General features: G+C 37.5%; 2 protein-coding genes and 1 long non-coding RNA gene across 6 annotated transcripts in view; 2 read left to right on the forward strand and 1 right to left on the reverse strand.

Moving 5' to 3' along the window:
- Positions 1-20,318, forward strand: part of LOC107847162 (putative disease resistance protein At3g14460) — a 44,993-nt gene extending 24,675 nt beyond the window's left edge. For 3 of the 4 annotated variants that reach the window (XM_047399865.1, XM_047399866.1, XM_047399863.1), the window contains 9 exons: positions 10,419-10,540; positions 11,320-11,436; positions 12,315-12,638; positions 17,096-17,146; positions 17,627-17,726; positions 17,889-17,992; positions 18,085-18,802; positions 19,080-19,213; positions 19,313-20,318. The gene's annotated coding sequence lies outside the window, so the exon portion shown is untranslated. The remainder of the gene's footprint in view (positions 1-10,418; positions 10,541-11,319; positions 11,437-12,314; positions 12,639-17,095; positions 17,147-17,626; positions 17,727-17,888; positions 17,993-18,084; positions 18,803-19,079; positions 19,214-19,312) is intronic. The other variant, XM_047399864.1, reaches the window with a different exon arrangement.
- Positions 8,473-10,180, reverse strand: LOC124888729. Its single transcript, XR_007047523.1, has 2 exons — positions 9,232-10,180; positions 8,473-8,716 (listed from the first exon to the last, which is right to left on the reverse strand). It is a non-coding gene; the product is annotated as an uncharacterized LOC124888729 (long non-coding RNA).
- Positions 11,359-16,991, forward strand: LOC124885271 (putative disease resistance RPP13-like protein 1). The gene is given in 9 exon segments (XM_047400281.1): positions 11,359-11,436; positions 12,315-12,593; positions 12,690-12,831; positions 13,000-13,474; positions 14,624-15,302; positions 15,304-16,282; positions 16,285-16,635; positions 16,638-16,747; positions 16,750-16,991. Coding segments are annotated over 9 exon segments (3,186 nt in total). The 3' UTR covers positions 16,843-16,991.
- Positions 20,319-21,547: the final 1,229 nt, after the last annotated feature.

Below are 21,547 nucleotides of genomic sequence, written 5' to 3' on the forward strand. Positions count from 1 at the left end.
CAACTCCCAAAAAAGATTGATTTTAAGTTCGAAAGGGTTATTATTATTAAAGTGACAAAATGATTAAAAAAAATTTCCGAAAAAGATTATTTATTCAAAACTCAGAGTCGCCACTTGACATAATCCGGTGTGCCAAGTTACCTTTGAAAGATCCTTTTCAAAACAGTTTGACTCTAAAAACTGATCTGTGAACAGAGATTCCGGCTAAGGAATTCCTTAGCCGGAATCTCTGTTGACCGAAAGGAAGGTGTTAGGCACCCCTCAATCGCTTGATTTGACCATAGTCGCTTGGTGGAGCATATCGGCTAATTTGACACTACGAATGTACAAACCACACAAAAACACGTAAAACAATCAAACAAACAAACAAAACAAAATGAATAAAAAATATAGTGTCCAGTCCAACTATACAGTCCCAAATAATGAAAAATATGAAAATGTAAACCCATTCTATTCCAAACTATCCCTAAACTACTCCTGAATTAAGCTTCACCCGACGTTTCAGGCCTTGACCGGCAAATGAACACAAATACCTCGGGGCATTCCCTGACCAAATGAATACATCTGAGATAACTAGAAAAACGTTCAAAACATATATCTAAACATTCAACGCATGCAATCAACACATCACTCCTAAATTTTACCTACCCGAACCTAAATATTCTCCACTCTGTTGTGCGTATTCCCCCTTGGAGAAGATGAACTTTCTCTTTCTGCCCCCTTCTCTGTGGGTCCCCCTTTCCCCGTTTTTGTTTTATATTCTGTTATAGACCCCAAAAAGGAAAAATATGAGGGGAAATGGGTGGGGTGACGTGGGGAGTAGGGTAGGTTGTTAGGATAAAGTTTGTTAGGATAAGGTTAGGGATTTAATTTGTTAGAGATTTTGTTAAGGGTTGTTATTTTTGTATTTTTGTGGGATATAATTATACGGATGAGGACACGTAGTAATACGGAGGTAAAATGGTAAAAATGCTGTTGGGGAGGGACAAAATTAGGTGTCTACATCATGCCCCCTTTGAATGTAAACACGAAGTATTTTCAGACAAAGAAGTAGACAACGAGACAGAATTTTGTCTCGACCATTATTCAAAAATGAAACAGAAGGAAGGAGGGAGATCAAGTCTTGATTTAGGACATCCTATCTACCCAAGTTATGAGGGAATCAAGTCATGAGTATCTTAAAGGATTGGAAAGAGAAGGACTATACCGAGTTGGAGAGTCGAGTGAGGTTCCATCGAGGTTTCGGTCCGCGGCTCTGTCATTACATCAAAAAATGAAAATTACAAGTTAAAAACATAAATGAAATTAAAAAAAACTCTATCTATGAAGATTTCCTTGATTCTTGACTTGCTACTTCATCACCCTATTCTTCAGGTAGGCTCCTGACTTGCAATTTCTTCACCCTGTTCTTCAGATGGGCTCCTGACTTGCAATTTCATCACTCTATTTTTTGGGCGAGCTCCCGACTTACAATTTCATCACTTGTTGCTTGGTTTTCAATTTTTTCACCCTATTTTTCAGACGGGTTCCTGACTTGCTATTTTTTGATTTGTTGACTTTTAATTTCTTCAACTTGTTGCTTGACTTTCAACTTTTTCACCATGTTGCTTGACTTTTCATTTATTCGCCCTGTTCTTCAGGCGGGCTTCTGAAATCACATCAAAACTAAAAAAAAAATTATCCCAAACAAAGATTATTATAAAGAGATTTCATTTGCCAGGAAAGCAAAGTTCCAAACACAAGATTTAAATTTGCCCTAGTTTCTCATCAAAGGACTTTTGAGAAAGTCACATCATTATAGGAATCAAAGGGAATGACTCGACTAAAAGATACATCTTATAGGAATCAAAGGGAATGACTCGACTAAAAGGTACGTCTTATAGGAATCAAGGGAAATGACTCGACTAAAAGGTATGTCTTCTAGGGGTCAAGGGGAATGACTCGACTAAAAGGTACGTCTTATAGGAATCAAAGAGGAATGACTCGACTAAAAGGTATGTCTTATAGGAATCAAAGAGGAATGACTCGACTAAAAGGTATGTCTTATAGGAATCAAGGGGAATGAGTCGACTGAAAGGTACATCTTATAGGAATAAAAGGGAATGACTCGACTAAAAGGTACGTCTTATAGGAATCAAGGAATGACTCGACTAAAAGGTACGTCTTATAGGAATCAAAGGGAATGACTTAACTAAACGGTACATCTTATAGGGGTCAAGGAATGACTCAACTAGAAGGTACGTCTCCTAGGAGTGAGGTTCAATTTAAGAAGTATATCACCTAGCAAATGAAAACTGAAATTCCTGGACAAGAAAGTGTGTCTCCGAGGAATATAGGATGATGATTTTTTACCATGATTTGATTATCAAACCTGTGCAGCAACTTTGCTTCCTGCATTTGTAGAAGTGAGGCATTGCAACCCTTGATATTTATGCTCTAAAGTCCTTTCTTTGAAGGTAATATGTTTCCTATTTCATCAAAGAAAACTTATGAGTTTAAAACATGGTGGCTGGTTTGTGGCTTCAGCTTTCGCGGCGATCGCTCTTGCCCTCGTCACATTTAACCTTGCTTCCAACCATTAGCATATATCATTGACTTGCTGAATCATTGACCCGAACTTAGATTATTAAGAGTGACTAAAACAAACACGGTATCACTACTTTGCCATGCTTCTCAAATAGACCCTTTGAATCTTGGTATTTTCATGAGTTCCCTGACTTCTCTTTTGACAAAATTTTCTGCATGCCCTTTTTTGGCTCACAATCATGTCTCTTTTATGTGCTAGTTTTTGTCTTGCTTTGTGCAATTAAAGAAGTTGGTAGCCAGTTTTGAAATCTTTTTTTTCTTGTTTTGACACGGACTTGACTCAAAGACAAGAAAAGAAAAATGACAATGACTTTTATTAGGACAACTGACTCAAGAAAATGAAATAAAAATAAAGAGAAGAAAGAAAAGACAATGAATGTCCCCATTTAAAACAAAAAAATAAAAATTTATCTAGAAAAGACAGTCAACTCTAATGATTATGTCATGCATTTTGGATTAAGCTGCCTGATCTTTCCATCCAAACTTCTACCAATTGTTGTTGAGTTAATGACCTTGAAACTGAGTTGCTTTCTTAGGCCAAATTCATTCGGAAACCTCATTCGGCTAGTGGCACCTTGAAGGGTTTTCGCCAACAAACCTGTTTCTTTGTCTCAGCTCACCATTGTCTTATGGTGCCCGTGAGAGTTTTCACCCATAAGACTCTCATTTTTATTTCTCTCAACTTACCATCATCTTACGGTGCCCGTGAGGGTTTTCACCAATAAGGCTCTCTTATTTTATTCCTCTCATGATTTCTTAGGCTGAGGAAGATAAGTAGTACCCAAAATGCATCATCATATTCATTGCATACTTAGCCTTACCATTCTCAAATTAATCTGAAGGTCTTTCTTTAGTTGCAACTTGACTTTTGGATAAGGTTAGAAAGAAGGGATGACATGACCAAACGACACTTGAAGTGGTGTAGGACTTACAACTTTTGGAATCGACTCAAACAATGAAGATTAACTCATGCCCCAGTTTCTTTTGACTGGGTAATTCTAAATTGTTTATTTAGTTGGACCGAGCTCAGAGTAGGACAACCTACGTATCTCACCCCCGAGAGAGGAGAATCAAGTCACGCATAGTTCTGGAAACTTGTTCTTTTGCTTGATTCTAATTTTTTTTTTGCTTTTCTCCTTTATTGACTTTTTTTTCTCTTTGAAACTTTCTGACTCTATGTTTCTCGACACTGTTCTTTTTACTTTCTTTTTGGACATATTTTCTTCTTCTTTTTCTTCTCTTTTTTTTTTGAAACTTTTCTGACTCGACTGTTTTGGTCGATACTTTTTTTTTGAGCTTTGTTGACTCTATCTACATTCCAAAAGAGGGGTATGAAAGAAAATAACACTAAGTCTCAAATGGGATAAATAAAGGATGACACAATATTTGAATAACAGAATGAAATGTCTTCGTCATATCAATCTGTGAAAATGCCAGTACATAGCATGCAATGTGAAAGTACATGATCAATATCACTTATGACATGTTTTACGACACTAACTTGCCCCGAGCATATGTGCCACCTCTTCTTCTACACTTGTCGAACATACAACTCCACCTTTGTTGTGCATCCCTCACATTGAATGACTTATGCTTTCATGGAGTTGATTTTTGTTCTGTTCCTCGGGAGCACACATCCGCTATTTGACCTAATTGAGCTAGGTTTTTCAATTGATGACCAAGTTATTCTTGTGATTCTCAAAATAATTTTCTTAATTTTCGAAGAAGGCTTCAACTTATCACAAAATGTCTCAGCACTCCACCTATTTTCTCAGATGTTTTTCCTAACTTTAGCCCTCTGATTCAATGTTTCATGGTTAAGTTGGATTTTAAAATTTGGCTGAAAATTCCGCTAGCATGTCATATCACTCAAATCAACATAAAATGTACTGTATAAAGAAAGCAAACAAACGACACATATTTAAACACAAAGGGAAAGGGATAATTCATTTAGTTTAAATAAAAGATAGAAGGGTTTGAACATAAACGACAAAGGGACAAAAGAAAATAGATCCTGAACTACAACTCTAAAATAATTCAAAAAACAGAAAAGAAGACAAAACAAACGACCAGACCTCTTCCTAGTAAGGAGAGGGGTGACTTCTTAATTCTCAGCCTGACGACTTAGCCATTGGTTTGCATATCAGCATGACTAGAACTTCCCTCACTGTCAACGTTCTGCACCATAATTGATCCATCTTGAATCATCTTTTCAATTTCTCTTTTCAAATCTCGACAATCTTCAATACTATGACCCTGAGCATCAGAATGATACACACATCGTATATTAGGATTAAAATTTCTTGAACGCCGATTAAGAGTGCACCCAAGAAGAGGAGTAATCATGCCCCATTGTACTAATCTCTGAAATAGACTGGCATACGACTCTCCAATTGGTGTGAAGCTATCTCTCGACTTTTACCTCATTTCATTATTTGACTTGGATCGAAAATCAAGCTTAGAAGGGTTTTGGTATGTTTGTGGAGTTAGAGGACGACTCTAAGGAGTTGGTGTGTTCCACTGTGGGTAAGATGGGGGTTGAATATGAGGTTGTGCATTATATACTGGATATAGAGGTGGGGGAGCAGAGTATAATGGATTTTGGGAGTGATTATGTGGAGCTTGGGCATGAACTTGGGTTTGATCCTGAGAGTGACGACAACGGGGTCTTCTTGACCGTGCCCGTTGTCCAACTACAATAGAAGATGCAACTTCCTAATTCTTTGTCTCCCCAATACTTCCTGAACCCTTTTAAATTGCTTGAGTTGTCGCTTTCAATGTTGCAAAACTCGCAATGCGACCAGTCTTAATTCCCTCTTCTATCATTTCCTCCATTTTAAGGACCTCAATAAATGACTTGCCTAATGCAAGTAACAAGAGTTGATAATATGTTTCATCCTGTGCTTAAATAAACACCTCCACTATTTTACTTTCTTTCATTGGCGGTTTTACTCTAGTAGCTTGTTCGCGCCATCTGATCGCATACTCCCTGAAACTCTTAGTATTCTTCTTTTTTATACTATTTAGGGATTTTTCGTCAGGGATCAACTCCACATTGTATTGAAATTGTTGCACAAATTCATTAGCTAGGTCATCCCAACTAATCCACTTGTCAATGTCTTGGTCAACAAACCATTCCGAAGCTAGGCCTGAAAGACTCTCCCCGAAATAAGCCATCAGTAGTTCTTCCTTCCCTCCAGCGCCCCTTAATTGGTTACAATAGCACCTCAAATGTGCCACTGGGTCCCCATGTCCGTCATACTTCTCAAACTTTGGCATTTTAAAGCCAGGAGGAAGGTTGACACATGGAAACATGCATAACTCCTTATACGAGACACTTTTGTAACCCCCAAATGCTTGCAAGTTCTTCATAGCCAGTTCCAAACTTCTCAATTTTCTGGTCATTTTCTCTTGTTCTTCTGTCATAACAGGCTTCTTAGTGTTAGGAGGAAATTCAGGAGGGTGAGTGTCACCATAAAGACCAGTTAACTTGAATGTAGGCTCGAAAGTGTAACGCTGATCACTAATAATATTCAATGCAGGCTCTCTTGTAGAGTAGAGAGCTCGTGGATGAACATCAAAAGTCGGAGCTTCAGGTAGGGGTGGCGCCGCAAAAGCATGAACAACAGGTGGAGCCGAGTATGGATTGGGGAGTGAGGAAATGAACATTGGAAGTGGTTGGATATTGTTGCCCCAGAGTCGATCCTGATGCATATTGTGGCATATCAACAAAAATGGAAAATTGTGCATGTAACACAGGAGGCAAGCCAGAAAGATATTCCAGATTATCAGTGGGAACTGGGGGGAGGTGGCAACCCATTAGCCCAAGCTCGATGCATCTCTATCATTTGCTGCCTTAATTTCCAAATCTCTTCATTAGATCCTAAATTCTCATTTCTCGAACTCCCTATCTGATTAGTGACAACAAACTCGGTATCGTTGTTGGCCATAACGTTCTCTGTGACTTGGTGCAATATGGAGGACCAGCCAAAATGCCACAAACCAACCACCTTAAACTAACTGAACAAGAGATAGCAAATGTGTTAGTTAAACACTTTTCTCAAAATCTTTTTTTTTCTTTCTGAAAAAGTCACCGAACCCAAGAAGGGCGCCTACGTATCTCACATCAAGAAAGAAGAGAATCAGGTGTGCGTAGTTCGTGAAGTCTTGCCAAAATGGCCGATTAAACTCTTTTTTTTTCTTTTTCTTTTTCTTAAAATTTTAAGAAACAAAGAAAAATGACAAATTGTCAAAAGAATATACAAAAATCTTTTTGAATTTTTCGGCTTTAATAACCTATACAAAATGAAACCTATGATTACCAAAGAAACTCTTTTTGGGTTTTCAATTTTGCATTTCATACAAAAATGAAACTTGAACCTATTAAAGGAAAATCTTTTGTAGTTTTCTTTTAAAGATGTATATGAAATACCTACTCTAAATGAAGAGTTAAGAAAAAATCTTTTTGGATTTTTGAATAAGATCCCCGAACCAACAATAGGTTACCTACGTATCTCACATCCCGAAAGAGGAGAATCAAGGGTGCGTAGTTCATTCAGATTGGACAATTAAGGATTAAATAACAAACTGAACCCTGACTTGAGAGACACGACGAAAGACAAACGATGAACAACGTCAATAAAATCTTTTTTGAGTTTTCAACTTGACGCTTCACACAAAAATGACACCAATAACTATGAAAGAAAAATCTTTTTGGTATTTTCATCATATCAGATGTACAAAACTTCTACCATCTTTTTAAACTTTTCTTTTATAAAAAACTCCTATTGAAATAAATCTCTTTAAAGTTTTCGAATTGTGAATGATTGCCAAAGGAAATAAAAAATAAAATATTTTTGATGTTTTTGATTTTTTTAAAAATGAGTGCAACACATAAAAAATCTTTTTTTGAATTTTTAAATTATGGAAAATAAAAATCATAAAGAACTTTAAAAACTAAGATTTTTTCTTTGACTTACTCTTTCTTCTTTTTCCTCTCTGTTTTTTGATTTTCCCTCGCCTACACACTCGATTAATTCTAGCAATTGCTTTCTCCAAATTAGTCTGTCAAATGACCACATTACCCTTAGAGATGCAACATTTAGCACGTAGGGATGCTTTAGAGGTGAGTATACTACAAAGGGCCACGTGGGTCCCATAGGCTCAATATGATGCAGATAAGCATGACCTAAAGATTGACCTACGTTGGGGTCCACTAACAAGGCTGTTTGGGGGAGCGTATGGTCGATAGTGGCTGCGAGAGCTTTTCACCCACTCCATAACACCGACGGCTCCCCCTCCTAACATAAGGGTGACTCAACTAGAGGTCGTGTACAACACGTGTACTACAAACTTGTTGCAGAAAGAATGACTCGGGTTATGCACATAACCACTCAATAATGATAAACAATAACACAAAACAACACAAATAAATGTCCATACACCTATAGTGCCAAACTGAGCCAATAAAACTCCAAAATAAGCTCGAGATTCTGGGTTCGATCCCCAGCAGAGTCACCAGAGCTGTCACATTCCTTTTTTTTAACTCCAGAAAAGATTGATTTTAAGTTCTAAACAATTTTTATTATTAAAGTGATAAAATGATTAAAATAAATTCCGAAAAAGATTATTTACTCAAAACTCAGAGTCACCACTTGACATAATCCAATGTGTCAAGTCACCTTTGAAAGATTCTTTTCAAAACTGTTTGACTCTAAAAACTGATTTGTGAACAGATATTCCGGCTAAGGAATTCTGCTGACCGAAGGGAAGGTGTTAGGCACCCCTCAATCCCGTGATTTGACTACGGTCGCTTGGTGGAGCATATCGGTTAATTTGACACTACGAATGTACAAACCACACAAAAACACGTAAAACAATCAAACAAACAAACAAAACAAAATGAATAAAAAAATATAGTGTCCAGTCCAACTATACAGTCCCAAATAATGAAAAATGCGAAAATGTAAACCCATTCTATTCCAAACTATCCTTAAAATACTCCTGAATAAAGCTTCACCCGACATTTCGGGCTTTGACCGTGCGTTGTCTTCAAGTACATGATACTTCGGGGCATTCCCGGCGAATGAACACAAATACCTCGGGGCATTCTCCAGCCAAATAAATACATCTGAGATAATTAGAAAAACGTTCAAAACATATATCTAAACATTCAATGAATTTAATCAACACATCATTGCTAAATTTTGCCTACCCGAACCTAAACATTTGCCTATCCCATTCGATCTATCATGACATTATAGAATTCACAAGCTTGAAATTAATTCCACATTAAACAACAAGAAGACCAACATTAATCCAAATTGACCCTTTTCATCAATCTCGAAATTCCACCAATTCCACATTAAACAACAAGAAGACCAACATTAATCCAAATTGACCCTTTTCATCAATCTCGAAATTCCACCTCAAATTTCTACAATTCGCAATCACCAATTCAGCTATCCTTAATCATTTTTTGATTCACGAAATTAAACAACAACTCAACATCACTCAAATTTCATCATCAAAAGCATAAACATCGATAAAATCAAACAATCATGATCAACAAACACCTAATCACATTCACAGCCAATTCATTCAACCAACCAAATAAAGAAAAGGAGATGGGTTAAAAAAATGGACCTCAATATAATGTTTTTGTCGATAAGAAAGAAATTCGAGACCGAAATCTTCGAAAGGGAACCCCAACAACAAAACAAAACCAACTCGAATTGGGAGAAATCCAAACCCGAAACTGAAATCGAACTTAAATTTCAAAACTAGTACCGAGCTCGATGAACCAAAACAGAAATCGCAATAAGAGAGTCAATGAGTTCGAAAATCCGGTGGACCCGTCGGAACAGTAACAGGAACAGTGACTGGGTGTTTTCCGGTGGATTTTGAACTGAAAAACGAGGACCCTTTGCTACTCCTGAGCTCCAGTAAGTTCGGCAGCAACTAGAAACGGAGATGCGATCTGTAGCGACAACGTTTCCGGTGAAAAACTCAGTCCAAATTTCTCTCTCGCACGTTTCTTCTCTGCTTTTAACTCTCAACCTCAAATCTCACTCTCTCCGGTTCGATCCCCTCTTTCTCTCTATTTTTCGCTCGATCTCGCTTCACCCTCACCCAATTTTCGTATAATCGCCTATATCTATGGGTGTATTTGAGAGATGTACGCCTATGGCATATTCTGTGTCTATCTTGGTGTTGATGGATGGGTTATTTTTCTTATCAGTGAGTGTGAGGGTATTTATGTACTGTGAGAGGAAATGGTCAGGGAGGCTTCTGCGTGTGTATGTTGTATTCTGTGATGGCGCAGAAGAAAAGAAAATTCTCCACTCTGTTGTGCGTATTCCCTTCTGCGCCCTTCTCTGTGGGTCCCCCTTTCCCCCTTTTTGTTTTATATTCTGTTATGGACCCCAAAAAGGAAAAATATGAGGGGAAATGGGTGGGGTGATGTGGGGAGTAGTGTGGGTTGTTAGGATAAAGTTTGTTAGGATAAGGTTAGGGATTTAATTTGTTAGAGATTTTTTTAAGGGTTGTTATTTTTGTATTTTCGTGGGATATAATTATACGGATGAGGACACGTAGTAATACGGAGGTAAAATGGTAAAAATGCTATCGGGGAGGGACAAAATTAGGTGTCTACACAAGCTTTGTAAACAACCTCTGGCATAAGGTTGCGTACAATGCACCCTTGTGGTGGGGCCTTTCGCTTTAGTGCACCGGGCTGCCTGCTTTTTTTAGCTATAGATACATGGTTGGTCTGTTACTGTAATTCCTAAAATGGCTAAAAGTTCTAACATTTCTTTTTAATTTGCTTTCAGTTACGTTTTCTTTGCGTAAGGAGGTTGTGATTTCCAATTCGTACAACCATCTTTTGGCTTGCTTGAGGTATATGAACCAGACTTTCTGCTAATGGAACACACAACTCTAATGGAACCCAAAGGTACACGAGAAAATTTTTCTTTTTTATGTAACACACAAAAGAGCATATTGTACATTATGGTTAGATTATAAGGAAAGATATTAATTTTGCCTTTTTAGGATTTTAACATGGCTAAATGTTTATTTGGGAAGGGAAAAGTTTTAAGGTGTCTCTGCTAGTAGAAGAAGGGAAAGTTGTTGAATCATTAAGTAGTATTCATTCTTATGTGGATTGAACATAAAGACAATGACTGTAATACCCGTCTATTTTGACAGATGAAGCATAACTTGCTGCAAATGGAACATACAGCTCTAATGGAACTTAAAGCGCTACATAGAAAAAATGTTGTTTAATGTAACACACAAGAGACTTATTGTACGTCACGGTTATTATAAATATATTACATTTTCATTGTTAGGATTTGGACGAAGTGTTCAAAATTATCTTGGAAGGAAAAAGTTTTAAAGGTTTCTTTTCAAAAGGAGATGGGAAATCTACTGAAGCTTTCAATAATCTTTTGTTGGTTTGAACATCAGAACTAGGGGAAAGACAATGAAGTGTATCCTGTTCGGAATGAATTGAAGGTTAGATAACAAAAAAGGATTTACTCATAGTTTCAGTTACCAAGATGCTTATATTTTGTGGTGGTAGTAGTTTATTTTACTTGCTAGAAAACGTCATCTCTTATTAATTCTTCTAGTTTTAGCGGATGCATATAACCTGTTCAAATTATGACGCAGTCTTACTTAACGCATCGTGACAGTTAATTTTGAGGATTTCTTCTTCGTTTAACATTGTAGGAGTTGTTCAACCTTGTCTTCGTAGTCTTAAAGTCTTTCATGGAAACACAAGGAAGAGAACATGAATGGTCAGAAACTACGCAAATCAAAAATGCGGATGAAGATTTTCAAGCACAGGTTTTTTTTCACCACACATCTGTCTACTTTGCCTTCCTTGAGATGAAGCATGCCTTATTGCACATGGAACATACAGCTCTAATGGAACCCAAAATTACATGAGAATAAAAGTTGTTTGGTGTAACACACCACAAAAAACATGTTGTATATTGCGGTTATAGATTATAAGGAAAGATATTACTTTTTCATTGTTAGGATTTTGACAAGGCTCAGCGATTATTTGGGAAGTGAAAAGTTTTGAAGGGAAAGTTGTTGAATCTTCAAGTGGTATTTATTCTTATGTTGGGTTGAACATCAGGACTATGGATGTGAAGATAGCTTGTATGGTTGGCTTTTGGTTTAGGATTCACGACTTTAAAATGAGTCACAAGAATCTAAGCCTCGCTTCTTTATGTACCAACAATCAACATCTCTCATGTGTTTTGCTGGATACATCTGAGCCAACGGAAAGCATAATCGCAGCATTTTATGGAAACACAACCAGTAACAACATCAGGATAGTAAGATAACCAAAGTTAGAAATACGAAAATAATAAAAAAAATCAGATTTTTTTTAATTGTACACCAGCTGCAAAGCCAACTACCCCCATAGTTGAAAACAATATATATTTGATCCCTCAAAAATCGCACCTGTAGACCAAACAAAGAGCTTAGACATAAGGACCACTTTAACACCAAATCCACCAACTCAAAAATGAAATATTAAAACAAAAGGTGCTTCGGGACCTACAAAGTATTAATTTTTACATACAAAGAGACAAAAATCATGCATTAAAGTAGAAGATAATAGATCTTGATATCCAGAAAAAAGCACATGACTCTTAGCATTCAACATTTATCTTCTCAAAAACTCTTAAAATCATTTTTTCGCTTTGTAGATTTCAGATATGGAGATTGGCTTAGCAGTTGGTGGTGCATTTCTGTCTTCAGCTTTGGGTGTTCTCTTTGATAGACTTGCTCCTCATGGCGATCTGCTCAAGATGTTTCAGAAGAATAAGCATGATGTTCGACTCTTAAAGAAGCTGAAAATGACTTTGGTTGGCCTTCAGGCTGTGTTAAGTGACGCGGAGAATAAGCAGGCATCAAATCAACACGTGAACCAGTGGCTAAATGAACTTCGAGATGCTGTGGACGGCGCTGAAAACTTAATGGACGAAGTCAACTGAGGCCTTGAGGCTTAGGTGGAAACAAGCAACCAGTAAGTAAGTGACCTCAACCTGAGTTTGAGTGATGATTATTTTCTTAACATAAAGGAGAAGTTGGAAGACACCATTGAAACATTGGAGGATTTGCAAAAGCAAATTGGTATCCTTGGCTTAAAGGAGCATTTTGCTTCGACTAAACAAGAAACTAGAAGACATTCAACTTCTTTGGTTGATGAATCTGATGTCTTTGGTAGGTAGAATGAAAAAAAGGAATTGATGGACCGTTTATTGTCCAAGGATGCAAGTGAAAAAAATCTGACTGTTGTCCCTATTGTTGGAATGGGGGCTGTGGGCTAGACAACACTTGCTAAAGCTGCTTACAATGATGAGAACGTGTAAAACCATTTTAATTTGACAGCTTGGTTTTGTGTGTCTGAACCATATGATGCTTTTAGAATAACAAAAGGGTTACTTCAAGAAATTGGCTCATTGCAGGTTGATGACAATCTTAATCAGCTGCAAGTCAAATTTAAGGAAATCTTAAAGGGGAAGAGGTTTCTTATTGTTCTGGATGATATGTGGAATGAAAACTATAACGAGTGGAGTGACTTGTGGAATGTTTTCGTTCAAGGAGGTATTGGAAGTAAGATCATTGTGACGACACGTAAAGAGGGTGTTGCCTTGATGATGGGATCTGAGCAAATTAGCAAGGACACCTTGTCTATTGATGATTCTTGGTCTTTATTTAAAAGACATGCATTTGAAAACATGAACCCTATGGGACATCTAGAAATTGAAGAGGTCGGAAAACAAACTGCTTCTAAGTGCAAAGGGCTGCCCTTAGCTCTGAAGACGCTCGCTGGCATGTTACGCTCCAAATCAGAGGTTGAAGGGTGGAGAAGTATTTTGAAAGTGAAATATGGGAGCGTCCAAACAATGACATATTACCAGCATTGATGTTGAGCTATAACGAACTTCCTCCACATTTAAAGCCATGTTTTTCCTATTGTGCAATATTTCCTAAAGATTATCCATTTAGGAAAGAACAAGTTATTCATTTGTGGATTGCTAATGGTCTTGTATCACAAGAAACAATTAAAGATTTAGGCAATGAATACTTTCTCGAGTTGAGATCAAGATCATTATCAAAAAGGGTTCCAAATCCTTCTCAACAGAACACAGAGGTATTCTTAATGCATGACCTTGTCAATGATTGATACAAGTCAAATGGCTACTTTAATTTTTGAAGACATGATTGGAGGTCATCATTTAAAGGCTCAAGACTTGGTCACCCCGAGGGCACAAGAATATGCAAGGAAGACCCGTTTTGAGCACAAGCAAGGCCGTGTGTGGAAGATTGCTTGGAGCATCGAAGACTTGAGGACTCACGGTTTTGGACAACACTTAATGGGTCATGATTTGGTCATCTTCATTAAGGGTATTTTGGTCACTTCATTGGGTCCAAATGCACTCCATGGCCATCCCACCCTTTAAGGGCATTGTTGTCATTTTGCCTTGTCTTGTAATAGAATATAAATAGAACATTTTAGGTCTTTTTCTCATTAGTTGTTCATTGATGTAAGACTTGAAACATGAAACACCTTTAGTTGTAGGGCTTGGAATAGCCACCACACCGAAATGAGGGCAACAAGTGTGGATATCACTTGTGTTGCAATGTTGGCTTGAGACGTTGGTGTTTAGAGGAGGTAAAGTTCCTCTTGTGTCAATGTAGGAGTTAGGTTAACCGTTGTGTGTAGTGTTAAGGGTCCAAGATTACCATATTCTTGGATTCTTAAGATTATACCAACCAAGGTCTAACTATCTATCCATTTTGTTTATGTTGTAATCGTTTGTTTGTGTTCTTGTAATTCAAATCCGTGACTTGTTGTTCTTGTTCCATTGTTGTTGTTCTTCATCTTGTTGTTGTTAACATAGTTTGTTGTTAACTGTTTTTAGGTGATAAACACATCAATACATTGTGTTCTTGTTGTTGTTTGTTGAATCCGAGTGTGGTCTTCAAAAGGGTCCTCGGATCTTTGATCTTGTGGACTGATTTTGAAGTGTGTTTCGTGTTGTCCTTGTAATTCTTGTATCAATGTTCTAGCCCAAATTGCATCTTCAAAACTTTGTGTTAGGTTGGAAGAGTGCCAAGGATCTCATATGTTGGAACAAAGTTGGCATATGTCGTATTCAATGGGGGGAGGTGGTGACTTTGAGAAATTGAAACCGCTTTCTAAGACAGAGCAGCTGAGGACATTGCTTCCAATCTCTTTCCGGTGCCATAAGCTAAGCAAGAGGGTGCTGCATAACATACTGCCAAGTCTAAGATCCTTAAGGGCATTATCATTGTCACATCATGGGATTGTGGAGCTGCCAAATGATTTGTTTATCAAATTAAAGCTCCTGAGATTTTTGGACCTTTCTCGGACAGAGATTAAAAAATTGCCGGATTCTATATGTGCTTTGTATAACTTGGAGACACTTCTCCTGTCATCTTGTTATTTTCTTGAGGAGTTACCGCTGCAGATTGAAAAGCTAATCAACTTGCGGCACCTTGACATAAGCGACACTTCTCACTTGAAAATGCCGCTACATCTGAGCAAGTTGAAAAACCTCCAAGTGCTAGTGGGAGCCAAGTTTCTTCTAGGTGGTTGGAGAACGGAAGATTTCGGTGAAGCACATTACTTGTATGGATCTCTATCAATTTTAGCGTTGCAAAATTTTGGTTGATGGAAGGGAAGCTCAGATGGCAAAGATGAGGGAGAAGAATCATGTTGAAAACTTATCGTTAGAGTGGAGTGAAAGTAGTGCAGACAATTCACAAACTGAAAGAGACATACTTGATGAGCTACGCCCACACACAAACATAAAAGAACTCAAAATCTCCAGCTATAGAGGGACACAATTTCCAAATTGGCTAGCTGATCATTCATTTCTTAAGCTAGTGAAATTGTCTCTTAGCTACTGCAAGGACTGTTTTTCCTTGCCAGCACTAGGACAACTTCCTTGTTTGAAATTCCTTTCCATTAGAGAGATGCATCGGATAACAGAGGAAACGGAGGAATTCTACTGTAGTCCGTCCTCCGAAAAGCCTTTTAACTCTCTTGAGAAGCTTAGATTTGCAGAGATGCCGGAGTGGAAGCAGTGGCATGTACTGGGGAACGGAGAGTTTCCTGCCCTTCAGGACCTTTCCATTAAAGATTGCCCCAAGTTGGTTGGGAAGTTCCCCGAGAATCTTTGTTCTCTGACGAATTTGAGAATTTCAGGATGTCCTGAACTCAATTTGGAGACACCCATCCAACTTTCAAGTCTAAAATGGTTTGAAGTTGATAGTTCTCCTAAAGCTGGAGTTGTCTTTGATGAAGCTGAAGTGTTTACATCCCAACTTGAGGGAATGAAGCAGATTGAGGAATTAGATATTAGTGATTGCAACTCTCTTACCTCCTTGCCTACTGGCACTCTGCCGAGTACCTTGAAGACATTAAGGATGTATCGCTCCCGGAAATTCAAATTGAAGACTTCAGTTGGTGATATGATTTCTAACATGTTTCTGGAGGAATTGGCACTGGGTGGATGTGATTCTATATCATCACCTGAGTTGGTGGTGCCAAGAGCACGCACTTTGCGTGTATGGTGTTTCCAAAACCTTACTAGGTTTTTGATTCCTAATGGTACTGAAACCCATATGACGTCATTGATTATTCGGAATGCAAAAAACTGAAGCGGCTGCGAGAACGTATGCAGGAACTCCTTCCATCTCTTAAGGAACTGCGACTGCCTTATTGTCCAGAAATAGATTCCTTTCCTGATGGAGGATTGCCCTTCAGTTTACAACTCCTTTGGATCAGGGATTGCGAGAAACTGGTGAACGACCGAACGGAGTGGCGTCTACAGAGACTCCATTCTCTCAGAGAGTTGTACATCCGCCACAGTGGCAGTGACGACGAGATTGTTGGTGGTGAGTATTGGGAGTTGCCTTGCTCTATTCGAAGGCTTACCACAAGCAATCTGAAAACATTAAGCAGCCAAGTTCTCAAAAGCCTCACCTCTCTTGAATCTCAAATTTACCTCAAATTCAGTCACTGCTGGAACAAGGGCTTCCCTCCTCTCTTTGTAAGCTATATTTATCTGAGCATGATGAGCTCCATTCACTACCGACTGAAGGTCTTCGTCACCTCACTTCACTTCAATGTCTACAGATCTACTCCTGCCATCAACTCCAATCACTTCCCGAATCAGGGTTTCCCTCCTCCCTCTCTAAGCTTACCATCACGGATTGCCCTAATCTCCAATCCCTTGCAGAATCAGCTCTATCCTCCTCCCTCTCTAAGCTTGCCATCACGGATTGCCCTAATCTCCAATCACTTCCAGTAAAAGGGATGCCCTCTTCCCTCTCTGAATTATCTATTCGCAACTGCTCATTGCTCAAACCACTAGTAGAATTTGATAAGGGGGAGTACTGGCCAGAAATTGCTTATATTCCTGAAATATATATCGGTGTTACAATATTTCAGGGGGAATCAGAATGCCTGTGATGATTAAATAAAAAAGAAGTTCCCACAGATGTAAGTTTTTCTTTTTACCCAGTAGCTTTTTAGTTTTGTTTATTCCCCATTGCTTGTTTGTTAATTATTTTCCCTCATTAAGTTATTGGGTGAAGTTTTGGGTAAAGTCTTGCGTTTGGAAAACATATTTCACTTTTTCTCAAGAAAGTCATAAAATATAAGCTTATAAGCTTTAACCACTATTGACTTGACAAGAATGAAACAATTGGAACAATTATAGTTTGGAGGAGTAATTAGTAGAGTTTTTAAAAAATATATAAAAGTCAAGGTAAATTCTAAGTTTTTAAAGTACCCAAAAACTGTAATTTCGCGCAAAAAGTTATTATTTTTCTAGATTTTGAGAATTTGGGTCTTTGGCAAGATTTTTCTCAAAAATTGCTTGTACTCTCATTGTGCTTTAATGTCTAGATAACCTGACAGTTATTTCCATGGAATTCTCCTTTGCTTGCCTATTAACTTGACATTTTGTTGTCATTGTAGGAGTTGTTCAATCTCTGAGCTGCATATATATATATATCATTGGCGTAATCTCCAGTTGCTTCCAGAATCATCAGACTGTTCTCTTCCATGTTTGAACAATGTATTTCCAACTGCCTGTCACTTGAACTACGTCTAGAATTCTGAGAAAGGGGGTTACTTGCCATAAATTGTCCCCAGATAATTTAACATCTAAAAGAATCAAAACAATGAAATATCTTGCCTCAACTAATAGCAAGTTTAAACTCTTTTTTTTCTTGTTCAGGATTTTGGTAACAACATGTTGTTAGCTCAGCTGGTGAAAGGAAAGTCGTGCTAACATTCTCCATTGAAAAGACTTTGACCTCAAATGTGATCTGTTAGGAAACTGTAAGTGAAGTGCTTCTCTTTTGTGTGGAATTTGACAATATCAGGACATTCTAGTTTGTATCAGGACATTCTAGTTTGAACACTTTGGGTAGACTCTACAGGATCAACAACCATAGCGCATGGAATATGGTAGAATTCCTCAATATGGCTATTCAGGAATCATGTGATGCGGTGAAAGGTTTCCCATTGGGGTTCCCGACCCTCCAAATCTCCACTTGCTTGTGGAATGGGGGGAGGGGTTCCTTGCTATTAAGGTGTCAGGGCGGTCGAAGGTCACAAGCGGAAGCAACCGATGTGCTGGCAAAAGAAGGGGTTACTGTTGGTTTTACCTACTATTGGATTTTTCAGATCAATTCTTTGCTGCAATCGCGTTGATCCACCGAAATTCTGTGAAGTTTGAACACCAATTAGTAATAGTCATTTTCTAGTACCAATTACATGATCCAGTCGTATTAACTATCAGAACTGATATTGTAAAAGCTGAAGTATTCCAACTAATTTACTCATTAGACTTGCTTTGAGATGTTGTAAAAGAGACCTAGTATAGATAGGAAATGATAATTTTCTCAATTATGTTGATAGCATAAATTAGTACTAACGTACCACAAATCATTTGCCATTAACGTAGGTATATATGTCAGCTGGATGTTTATAGTATATCTATACATGAACCATTGAAGATTTTTAATTCATCTCAATATCAATTCATATACATGAACCAGTGCATTGAGCAAGGAAGAGGTGTTTCGGGTTAATGATTGTATAGCAATCAGCGTCAATAAAGATCTTCCCTCACCGCTCTTTGTTCCGGTAATCATTAATTTCCTAGCTCTGAACTATGCATTTATGGCATCTGTTGCTTGAACCATGTTAAATCTTTAGAATTGACAGCATAACCAAGAAAGAGTCATCTCTTATTAACTCTTCTAGTCGTAGCGGTTGCATATAAGCTTTTCAAAATATGACAGTCTTACTTAACGCGTATATTGCAATCAAATGTCTAGATAACATGACAGTTAATAAGTTTTGATGTCTTCTTTGTTTGTCTATTTAGTTTGATTTCGATGTTGATTTGTTGTCATTGTAGGAGTTGTTCAATCTTGTCTTCGCTGTCTTAAATCCATCAATTCTTGGAATCGCAGGGAAGATCATGAACTGTCAGAAACTATGCAATCAAAAACTGAATCGATATGGAACATACGGCTCTAATGGAACCCAAAGGTACATGAGAATAAAAGTTGTTTAACGTCGCACACAAAAGAACATGTTTTATATTGTGGTAATAGATTATAAGGAAAGATTTTGCTTTTTCATTGTTAGGATTGTGACATGGCTCAACAATTATTTGGGAAGTAGAAAGTTTCGAAGGTGTCTCTGCTCAAGTTGTAGAAGCTTTAACTGGTATTTTATTCTCATGTTGGATTGAACATCAGGGACTATGGATGTGATAGCTTGTATTGTTGGCTTTTAGTTTTTGATTAGGCTTGCACGACTTTAAAATGTGTCACAAAGGTTGAAGGATCGCTTTTTTATATACTAACAATCAACGTCTCTCATGTGACATTTGTCAAGAATGTGACAATGACTTTCTTGTTACTCTGAATACGTCTAAGCCAACAAAATCAAAAGATTGACGTGATTGTTCTTGGAGTCCGGAGCCAAAAAGGCTAAATTTTTTGACCAAAAATTTCAAAAGAGACACTTGATTTGTGAAGAAACCAAAGGGGATTAAACGTTGTTGGCTGAGCGATTTACAAGTTGCTTGGTATCCAACGATTTGCAGGTCGCACAGTGTCCAGTGATTTGCAAGTCGCTTGGTGTCCAATGATTACCAAATCGTCGTGGGAACCAAGCGACTTGCAAATCGCTGAACATCAAGCGACTTGCAAATTGCTCAACCACCAACGTTTTGTCTCCTTTAGTTTCTTTTCAAATCAGGTGTAAAAAAAATTGGATGTCCAGTATTGAGAAATCTGAATTTGAGCTATGTGTAATTGTTTATCACGTGTTTTAAGAGAATATAATCACTTTCTAATTTCTACGCTCCCTGCGAAAAGAAAATTAGGAATTAGTTACAAAGTTCTATTACTAATTTATTGTTAAATAGTTTGTATTGATAATATGTTGCTAATAATTGCTAATATGTTGGGTCCCTTGCGAAGATTATTGCATATAACCTTGATATGATTCTTGCCAAAATGTAATTTACTCGAAACAGATAGTATAAAGCAGCAGGAGTCAGTTAAACAGGTTATATGATTCTTTCTTCTTTAGGTGAAAAATCAAATGTAACATGTGTTAATAGTAGTTTCTCTTGGAGAATGATTCTACCTGGTTCCTCAGCCTCATTTTGTAGCCTTGAACCTCAAGAGAAATTACCGAAGATGTCTGGTCTCATCTCTTGGGATGGTCATGTTTTACATGATGTCGGTTTTACTGGTGCAGAGTTTATGTGAGTAACTACCGTCCAACAACTTATGAAACAGCTATAGCATTCGTGGTGGAAGAATTACAACATGGGGCCAAGACAGCACAAGTTGTGGGGGTGGGCATCTCAATTGTCAATTGTCACCAGTACTACCTATAGGAAAAATCTACCCCCTCTGAGCTACACACCCAAACCTAATAAAAATCAATGTGAAGAGGGGGTGGGCATCATGGTTGTGGGGAAGGAAAAAATTTTCTTCACATATTCATGATATGGTAGGCCCAAGTAACACTATTAGGGATCGTTTGGTAGAGTGTATTGAAAAAAATAATGCAGGCATTAGTTAATATGTACTCCAAGTACCTTGGTTGGTACATTGTTTTAACCTATTATATACTCTATTGTGTATTGAGGTGTGTATCAATAATAAACACCATTTTTCATATATTAGTAATACAAAGACTCTATACACATGCATTAACTTGTTAAATGATAAATTTACCCCTTCTTTTCATCTTTTTGTCTGCTGTGATTTGTAGTTGCTGCTACCTCCATTTCAATATTTCAACAGATACTAGTCACGGACATGGTAGTATCTCAGATGAAACAGTAGTATCATTGTAATTGGAACTAGTCCAATTTTCTGGAACTCATTCTCATCCTCAAGAACAAAAATTTCACCATTAATAGAAGTTTGAGATTTGTTCCAATTTAAGTGTCTTACTTTCGTTTTGTGGTTTGTTTTAAAAAGAATGTTTCTTTATATATTTAGTTCGTTTTTCAATTCCAACATTCTACATGGAAAACTTAAGACCGCAATATTTTAAAGACTAAACACATCTTTAATTTAAGATGATAAAATTCAAAAATCTCCTTTTTATCTTTTAAACATCGTGCTTAATCAAACTAAAATACTTATATTGAAATGGAGGGAATACATCATTTCTACAGCCATTTATATTGACTATTGGGTTATTGAAAAGTATTGGAAAGGACTACAATCTACACAGCCCACAAAAGACCAAGACAACACAAATTGTGCCAAAAGTAATTGATACAGTTCATTTGCCATCAATCAACCTATAAGAGAAATAATACATGTATTTGTTATATTATACATCTTACTA

This window comes from Capsicum annuum, chromosome 11 (assembly GCF_002878395.1).
Source record: "Capsicum annuum cultivar UCD-10X-F1 chromosome 11, UCD10Xv1.1, whole genome shotgun sequence".
Taxonomy (NCBI): Eukaryota; Viridiplantae; Streptophyta; class Magnoliopsida; order Solanales; family Solanaceae; genus Capsicum; species Capsicum annuum.